Raw genomic sequence first — 10,048 nt, forward strand, 5'->3', positions numbered from 1 at the left:
AGCCATATTTCCAGTGAGCCAAACTGGACTGATGGTGGGAGATTTGGGGTAACTTCCTTAGAATTTTCCCAGCAGGCTGTTCACTAGGAATGGTAACTTAGGGTCCATTAATTTGTTTCAGCCTTAAGCGTATATTTGCAGTTCCACATGTGTGAATGGTCCTTTCTTCACTAGGTTTAAAAATGTTACATTTGATATCTCATCTACTGAAGATGTGGGCATCTTTGATGTCAGATCAAAATTCCTGGGTGTTGAGATGGAAAAGGTGCAGCTCAATATTCAGGTAAGCTGGGATTCCTGCAGATTGGGGTGAGTTTTATAGTGGGGGTCCTTCTTGGCTTCCCTGGCTGGCATTCTTTTTTTTTTTTTTTAACTTATTTTTTTTTTTGGCTGCATTGGGTCTTCGTTGCTGCGCGCGGGCTTTCTCTAGTTGCGGTGAGCGGGGGCTACTTTTTGTTGCAGTGCGCGCACTTCTCATTGCGGTGGCTTTTCTTGCTGAAGAGCATGGGCTCTAGGTGTGCAGGCTTCAGTAGTTGTGGCACGTGGGCTCAGTAGTTGTGGCTCACGGGCTCTAGAGCGCAGGCTCAGTAGTTGTGGCGCACGAGGTTAGTTGCTCCGCGGCATTTGGCATCTTCCCGGACCAGGGCTCGAACCCATTTCCCCTGCATTGGCAAGCGGATTCTTAACCACTGTGCCACCAGGGAAGCCCCTGGCTTGCATTCTTCATGACAACAATGAAATTTAACAGGAGACCAATGCCAGCCTTATTTGCCAGTATTACTTTGTGTTGATGATTTTTTTAAAGCTATGATTTTCCAAATTATTGGAACTTAAACTGCTTTTAAATGGTAAACCATAGCAGTGAGTTTTTCTAAGCTATGTTTTCATTTTGAAGCTTAGAGAAAAGAATAACATATGTAAAAGTATTCAGAGCTATTAAGTAAAGGTAGGAAAGTTTCCTTTTCTTAGGAAATTGCATTTCTTCCTAAGATAGCATATACCCAGGATTGGAACTTTCTGGATCTCATTTCTCCTTCTTCCCTTTCTCCTTCCTAGAATTATTTTTGCATCAGTTTCTTAAATTTCTTTGTTAAGTATTTGGGATCACAAGAAAGAAAGACATTGTGCAAGACCGATATCTGTAAATAGAAAAATGGTGTTTGCAGTCAGAATTACTGCTATTTTCTCATAAGAACCACATTTAAGCCAAATATACTTGAGCAGAAACAGAAAACAGTTTATGTGCCACCAAAAAAAAAGGAGGGAGGGTGCAAGTAAATGTTTATCTACTCCCAACTTAATTCTTGCACAGAATCAGTTTAGAGCTGTGATTGAGTTTTCTTTTTTGATATGATTGAGTTTTTAAATGGAAATAGCACCTATTTACCTGGGCCCCCAACTACTTGTAAAACTGTTCCCAGGTATTCTGCATGTATCTACATGGAACATCACGATAAGCCACTGGGAATGGTGTAAGTTCCAGCCTCACTGCCTCCCTAGCCTGTGGCTGAGATCCGTGGAGTTACACCTCCACCCCTAACCCATGGGACAAAATACACAGGGCCCTTCTTTTCTGTCTAGCATTCCTTATAAGGCTAAAAAAAAAAAAATGAGAGCTAAATGGGTTTTATAAAGACACTGAGATAATGGAGGAAATTAGAGTTAAGAGAGAAAATTGAAGATATTATGTAATTATGAAAAGTATACTTAATGGTATTATTTTCTTGTTTATTTTAAATGTCACTAAATGTATCCATCTAAAAATTTAACTGAGAGTCTTGAGTTACTCTGTGGAATACTTAGATAAATATGGGAAGAGAAAAGAGTGTGCTTGTGTGATATGCCTTGGTTAGTGATTCTTCTGTAGCAAAAACGTATCATGTGATTGCCAAGAAGGAAATGGTCCAAGCCCAATAAACATCAACTCAACAACAGATGAATCACAAGTGACCAGGAGACACCTGTTTAGAGAGGCCTCAGGAATTCCACAGGACTTCCTTTTCACACTATGCAAACACCAAGCTTCACTTGCTCCTTTGTTAAAAGTTTCATCGTAGGATTAGCTGTTCACACCATTCATTTAGACACAATTGTAAACTGTTACTCCTTAACTGTATGCAGGTGGCTATTATGCTCCAGATTTTTTTCAGTCATTGACATATCATCAGGACCAGCTACATAATTTGCAGGGCTCAGTGCAAAATGAAAATGCAGAGCCCCTTACTCGAAATTGGTGAGAATTTCAAGATGATGACAGCAGAGCATTAAACTAAGTGCAGGGCCCTTCTTCTAATCATGGGACCATGCACAGATCGAATGCCCACAGAGCCAGCCCTGCATATAATAGCTGTCAGACATAAAGTCAGACTTATCTTTTCACACAATTTATGGCCTTCAGACAATTCTAATATGAAACAAATTACCAAAGAGAAATGTGACGGCCCGGTCTTCAGTGGGAGTCAAGGACTTTGTTTCTAAGAGGACAAAAAGGGAGATTTCTTCTAACATTATGCTTCTAGGTTTTCTACAGGCCACTCTTTCCTCAGTTCCTAAAGATGATATCCTAATTATATCCTGTAGCCATATACATAACAGGAAGGTGTGAGTTACGTGAAGATGTTCTGCTTATATAAACAATGGCCAGTGTTTATGGAGGGCTGCAGTCTTGGTATTCTTCCTTTCCCAGATGAAGAACTGGGATTCAGAGAGCACGTTATGGAAGGGCCGCTGGAATCCAAACTCTTCATCTCTCTACACTGCTGCCTCTCTCACAGGATTCCAGTTGTTCCTGACCAGACGAGAGTGGCTTACAAAGTGTTTGCAGACTTCTTGATCTCATATGCCCAATAACACACCTATGGGGTTGGCAGTGTCAGCCCCAATTTACACACAAGGAAACAGAACCTCAGAGAAGTTATATGATGTTGCAAGGTTGTAAGATAGCAAATAGTGGAGATAAGACTAAAATCTGGTCTTTCAACCGCAAGTACAATCAGAGTTCCTCTGTTCCCCATGGGGGGCCCAGCAAATTCCCCTCCATACATGATTCCTTCTCAGTTTAACCATATTGGTTTCGTTCTTTTCCAAGATTCTTTGACAGATGTCGCCTTTCCCAAAGGAAAAGTGAATCTCCACTACGCTTTAATAGGCAAAACCATTCTTGATGAAAGAACTTCACTTCCCTGTGGAATTTCCATCCCAGAAGCACATCTAAATAATGGAGGGGTTTAGTTGAGTGCAGTTGGAGATAATTGAGAAAGTAGAGCAGGAAGCTGGCAAGAGCCCAAGTTCTCTCAAAGAAGACTCCACCTTCTGCAGGTGGCCTTGCTTGTTATAGACACAAGGCATTATCATTGAGAAGCAAGAAATTTCCAGAGCTAGAAACAGGAAAATGAGACCTGGTTATGAGTCTAGGGCAGTTCAGGAATGACATCTTCTATCTGGGAAAGCCCCCCTGTCCTGTGTTGTTGTAAAATGTTACTGCTTAGTCTCATGCATTTGGCTGGTGTGAGCCAGTTATTAATTTATAAACGAAGGAAATTTAATTAATTTTTCTTTGTTTATACAGCAGCAATGAAACAGAATGATAAACTTACTTGAGAATGAGGAACAGAATACAGGAACAGAAGTAGTCTAGATCAGAACGAGTTGCTTTGTACAGTGGTCTCCAAATTTCACTCTCACAGTTTTCCTCAGTAAATAGAGCATTTCTCCGTATTTCTCTATATTTATTTATTTATAAAGTATACATGCTCTTGGCACTTTACTCAAAATCTATTTTATAAAATACATAGAAAATGTACATGCTTAAGAAATGAGGAAAAAATAAAAATAGGAGTTTTAATATTCTTTTTCCTCCTCAATGAACTGTCTCACTCCACCTTAGAAAACCCTGGCTCTTCTAAAGGATATACCTCATCTTGCTGTAACATTTGTGTCTTGAGTTTCTCAATTATAATTAAACTTTTAATTCTATGTCTAATATTAACGGTAATGGTTTTCTCTCGTAAAGTCCTTATCAATTCTAAAAATCTGTTTTCTTTCATCGAGGTGAGTGATTCTCAAACTATGGCACCCAGACCAACAATATCATCATCCCTTGGGAACCTGTTAAAATGCAAGTTCTTGGGACCCACCCCAGAGATCCAGAATCAGAGATTCCTGGGGGTAGGACCCAGCAATCTGTTTTAACTGGCCTGTGTTTTTAAACCAGGTGATTCTAATGCACACTGAAGTGTAAGAATCCCCACCGAGGTCCTTAGGTCAACCGAATCTTATTGTTGTCAACAGTCTTCTAGAATGTGTTTTAAATTTGGGAATGTCAAATTGGAGGTATGATTGATGTTCCTTACAATTTCAGGATTTACTTCAGATGCAGTATGAAGGAGTAGCTGTGATGAAAATGTTTGATAAGGTTAAAGTGAATGTAAACCTTCTCATATACCTGCTGAACAAGAAATTCTATGGGAAGTGAAGTGCCTGAAGAAATCTCATGGATTCTGTATCACCTGGATTAGGAAATGAATCTGTTTAGTATTTTTGTTTTTAAACATGATTGAAATTACTGCTTATAAACGTGTGATTTTTTTTTTTTAAAGACCAAAACCGTTCCGAAGAATGTACCCATGTGCCTTTTTGATAATCTGATACTGCAGTAGAATGATACACAAAATGAATTAACGTAAACACTGCCACATTATACTGTGGTGCAGGTACTCTGATTTAAAACTTTGGATATTCTGTGATTTGTTTTAAAGTAGGGAGAAAATAACTTTAGCTGATTAGGGACAAATGTGTAAACCTATTTTCCTATAAAAAAATTTTTAAATGTCCCATTTGAATACTGTAAGTCTTCATAGATTTTTTTTTTGATCTGTGGAGAAATGGAACCTGAATTATTTGTAATGAATTATTTAGAGAGATACTTGGTTCTAAGCCCCACCTTCTGGGAGTTATCGATTTTAAAGAAAACTTTTGTGCAATTCAAAGTGAAGTTTTTATAAGTAATTGAAAGTGACAGTACAATAACACTTTCTGTATAAAAATATATATTTTATGTGATTTATTCCTACTTAATGAAGTGCACTACTGCCTCATGGTAGAGACTCTTGGACCCAGAGCCTCTCAGTGACTAAGGAACAAGGTGGATAGAGATCGTAGGCCTCACCCCACCTCCACCCCTCACAATTTATTTGAATATTTCAATTGTGCCTCTCAATTTTTTGTAATGCAATAAAATCAGTATCTGGATGGTTTTTAAATGTATTCTTTGAAAATTGTTTTATGTAAAATAAATGTTACTGAATTACATTAATTTGACTTCTGTCTGAATAAATCCAAATCATTTAGTGGGTAGGAGAAGGTTCTTGGTGGGACTTTGGGGGAAAAGGAGTACAGTTGACCCTTGAACAACATGGGTTTGGTCTGTATGGGTCTACTTACACATGAATTTTTTTCAATAAAGAACTGTAAAAAAACCATGAATTTCTTTTCCACATCTTTTTATTTTTGATATCTGGTGTTAATAATATGTATAACATCTACAGTGTTTTATATCATATAAGACAATATTAATGTAGGTACTGGCAGATTTGTTTTATAAACAGATGACATAAACTTACAGTATTGATAAATACAGTGCAGTACTGTAAATGTATTCTCCTTATGATTTTCTTAATAACCTTTTCTTTTCTCTAGCTTACTTTATTGTAAGAATACAGTACGTAGTACATATAACATACAAAATATATGTTAAGAGTTTGTTATTGGTTAAGACTTTAGGTCAACAGTAGGCTATTAGTAGTTAAGTTTTAGGAGAGTCAAAAGTTACAATCAGGACTTAACTGGTGGTGCAGTGGTTAAGAATCCGCCTGCCAGTGCAGGGGACACGGGTTCTAGCCCTGGTCCGGGAAGATCCCACATGCTGCGGAGCAACTAAGCCCGTGCTCTGCAGCAAGAGAAGCCACCGCAATGAGAAGCCCGCGCACCGCAACAAAGAGTAGCCCCCGCTCACCGCAACTAGAGAAAGCCCGCGCGCAGCAAGGAAGACCCAACACAGCCAAAAATAAATAAAAAATAAATTCTTAAAAAAATATGTTATACTCAGATTTTTGACTGTGTGTGGGGCGTGGCGCTTCTAACCCTCACACTGTTTAAGGGTCAACATCTCCAGCTGTGCCATTTAGGGTATAGTTTATGAGGAGGAAAAGTAATTTTCCCTCTACCCTTCTAAGTTCTTGGCTGATACTGCCCCCCCCCATAATATAAGACAGAATAACAGGAGAAAAAGAGGTTTAATGACGCATATACCTCCTATATACCTGGGAGACACACAGGAACTATCTGCCTAACTATACCCTCACTTACTGTGCTTTGCCTGCTCCCCCAAATGGCCCAAGCCACCACCTTAAATACCATCTCCAGCTAAAGGCAAAAGACGATGGGGGGAGCAGTTAGGGGAGGTAATCAGGCAAAGCAGAGTAAATGAGGGTATAGTTATGCAGATTTCAGCCTCTGCCTTTTCCACTGATAAGAGTTTCTAGAGATTTAGTCACTCTTCCTTGTTCAGAGAAGGAAACACCCTTAACGAATGGAGAGTTCCCTTATAAACGTAAATGTCTTTTAAAAGAGTGTAAGTTTACTTGGTTTTCAGAGCTTCTCCTATATCTGCTGTTTTTCAAAAATAACCAGCTCAAAGTAATCCTTCTACCAGAGAGGCATATTGTGGGGATGGCAAATTTTCCCCTTCAAGAGTGAACTGCTGGGACCAAGAGATCCAAGACGCTGTGGCTGACACAAGGTAGAAGTTTGTTTTCTCAAAGGCAGGTGAGCAGTCCCACAAGTTACCAGGGATCCAAGCTGGCCAGTTGGCTCTGTCCTTGTCACTGATTCCTGGCTGGCAGGAAGGGGGAAAGAAGTCCGGGGCAAGTCGTTTTGTTTCAAGCTCCATATGTTATTTCTGTTTACAGTCTGCTGGCCAAAACTTAGTTACATGGGGCTTCCCTGGTGGCGCAGTGGTTAAGAATCCATCTGCCAATGGGACACGGGTTCAAGCCCTGGTCCAGGAAGATCCCACATGCCACGGAGCAACTAAGACCGTGTGCCACAACTGCTAAGCCTGCACTCTAGAGCCCATGAGCCACAACTACTGAGCCCATGTGCCACAGCTACTGAAGCCCGCACGCCTAGAGGCCATTCTCCACAACAAGAAACCACTGCAGTGAGAAGCCCACGCACCGCAAAGAAGAGTAGCCCCCTCTCGCCACAGCTAGAGAAAGCCCACGCATGGCAACGAAGACCCAACACAGCCAAAAATAAAATACATAAATTAAAAAAAAAAAAAAACTTAGTTACATGACCATGACTAGCTTCAAGAGAGGCTGGGAAGTAAAGTTCCTAGCTAAGTCATGCGCCCAATTAAAACCCAGGGGTAGAGAGGGAGGTGGTTCTATTTGTAAAGAAAGGGAACAGTGATACCTGGGGACCAATCAGCTGTCTCTGCCACAACAGTAATCCAGGCTCTCGGGCTGGACCCCCCTCACTCCAATACTTTGTATTCTGTTCATTCATTCAACAGGCTTTATTTTCCATGGAGGTTACCCCGTATTCAGAAACAGTTCGCTTATGCTCATTTGGCACACTAAACTTGAAGGTAAGCTTGACAGAATTTGGAAAATTCAAATTTTAAAAGAGTAGAATCTGCTACTTTGATGATTGTTTCAGGCTTATACAGATTTTTGACATAGGACACCTTGAAACAGTGTTGTCTCAGCAGTTTGTAGATGCGTATGTGTGTGTGTGTGTGTTTTAATGTATTACCCTTACTACAGGCTTCTGTAAAAGGAATCAAATAAACATACAGTAAAGCTTCACCTTGAGAATAAACCTCCCTGTACCCTACAGCTAGCATTAGGTGAGAAACAGGAACTGGGAGGAGGTAGGAGTTACGTTAAGCTTCCTTCTTCGTGCTCTAGGAAAGACTTTTAGTGGAAATGTACAGGAAGAGACAAAATTAAGGAAAGATGTTTGGAGGTAAAAGCCAACCTTTCACAGCCTCTCAAAAAGGGGCTTGTCTTAAATTACCTTTACTGATACTGTGTCTTTTTAGTGGATTCTGTCTAGGGTCACTCTCTTTCAGACTGAAGAACTTTAGTATGTAAGATGGCTAACAATAAATTGTCTCAGTTTTTGTTTATCTGGGGAAAAAAGGGGGGGGGCTCGTTTTAACTTACTCCAGCACTGAGTGACATGCTTGAGTGTTATTTTTATGGAGAAAGATCTTTCTATCATGCCAACATCCTCGAGGAAAGCTGTGAAATGTTTTCTCTCCGTTGACCCCCAAGATGAGGTTATTGTTGAAGATATTACCAACCGCTTCTTTTTTGAGATCTTTAAGGGACATGGATGAATGAGTGACCCAGAGAAGGAGGCATATTTTGGGGTGGCATATTCTGCTACCGTTCACCAGCTTCCTCCCCAGGGCTCATAGCTTTTCTTACTCATAGGAAGAAGGGGAAAAACTGGGTTTGCTTTTTAAAACACGGAGCAATTGAAACACTAACTTCATTTTTGCATAGCTGACTCCTGTATTTTGATGTATGTTTGATCATGTTTCCACTGTTACAAAAATGATTTTTGGTCTGGAACGCTGAGGGGGGTCCATGCTTGCCCCGAACTCCACTTTTTAGCACCTGGAACTTAAAAAGGCAAAAAAGACTTAACAGGACTCTAACTACTCGCAGAGAATGTGCTCTAGTGATCTCCAAGAGAGGGCGAGCCTTTGCATACTTTAATATTTTGGAAGTTTGTGATGAAGAAGGAGACCCAATCAGTGAGATCACTGTCTGACATGGCATACGTTAAAAAAAAAAATTACAAGCCCAAAATGGACTCATTCTCACTCTCCACCCACATCACAGCAAAGCAAGACTTGATTGCAGTTTTAACCCCGCCCAGAAATGTGACCTTTAAAACAGTCAATCTTAAATTTCTGGATCAACACTATTGAGCTAATCTGCACGATAAAGACCCCTGCAGTACCCTTCCCCCAAAAGAAGATGGCCTGGCTTGAAACAAATCCTTTCTTTTCTTCTGCTTAGACCTTCTTTCCCCACCCTCCACCAGCCTATAAAAACCCCCTCAGTGTGCCTTTCTAGTTGTTACACGGGATGATGCCTGATTCTTGCACCTTTCAATAACGCCAATTAGATCTTCAAATCTACTCAACTGAATTTTGATTTTTAACACACATCTCCCTTATGTCACTGAAAGACCAGAACCATGCTGTGTATGTTGGTGTATGTGTGTGTGGTCAGGCACTAATTAGAGGTGCTGTTCATGACGTAATTTTTACAACTTGGACTGTGGTTAGGTAGGGGTTTGTGGTACTCCTCAACATTCCAAGAGGCAAACCACAGAACTCTGAATGGTGGAAGCTGTCTCTATTTTGAGAAATTCTGGTGAGTACTGGGTGGTCTAATTGCTGATCAGCTTTTTGAAAAATCCATTGCCTCTATTACTGCAACCAGGACTTAGTAACAGGTTAAAATAGAGCCTTCTAAGTCTCCTCTAAGCTCCAGAGGACAGAGACTGTTACAGTCGCTGCTGTATGTCCAGAGCCTGGCAGTGCCTTGAGAATGGCGGGGAGGTGGAAGCCCAGCATCGGATCCTGCCAGGTGGTTGAGAAGGAGAGAGACGGCCACTACCTCTCAGGAGTCCCAGTATGGCTTTTGGCCCTTGTATACATGGGACAGTTACTGATTATCTCAGTTTAACAGTGCAAATGCTCTCTTCAAATAAAATAGCTCATACAGATTGTCTAGGTTGCCTCACTGTTGTTTCCTCAGAGTATAACATCTCTTAGCTAAATTATATTGGAAGGTGTGATGGTTAATTTTATGTGGCAACATGACCTGACAAAGGGATGCCCAGATAGCTAATAAGATACTATTTCTGAGTATATCTGTGAGGGTATTTCCAGAGTAGATAAGTATTTGAATCTGCACACTGAGTAAAGATTACCCTTACCAATGTGCACAACCATCATCCA

At 40.4% G+C, this 10,048-nt stretch overlaps 1 protein-coding gene across 1 annotated transcript in view; it reads left to right on the forward strand.

The window, feature by feature from the left end:
• The window catches only part of IQGAP2 (IQ motif containing GTPase activating protein 2), a 286,204-nt gene extending 280,720 nt beyond the window's left edge, over positions 1-5,484 (forward strand). Inside the window, exons 35-36 of the mRNA XM_060143147.1 lie at positions 175-283; positions 4,361-5,484. Of these exons, the coding sequence (XP_059999130.1) occupies positions 175-283; positions 4,361-4,474 (223 nt within the window). The 3' untranslated portion in view covers positions 4,475-5,484. The remainder of the gene's footprint in view (positions 1-174; positions 284-4,360) is intronic.
• Positions 5,485-10,048: the final 4,564 nt, after the last annotated feature.

This window comes from Lagenorhynchus albirostris, chromosome 3, assembly GCF_949774975.1.
Source record: "Lagenorhynchus albirostris chromosome 3, mLagAlb1.1, whole genome shotgun sequence".
Classification (NCBI taxonomy): domain Eukaryota; kingdom Metazoa; phylum Chordata; class Mammalia; order Artiodactyla; family Delphinidae; genus Lagenorhynchus; species Lagenorhynchus albirostris.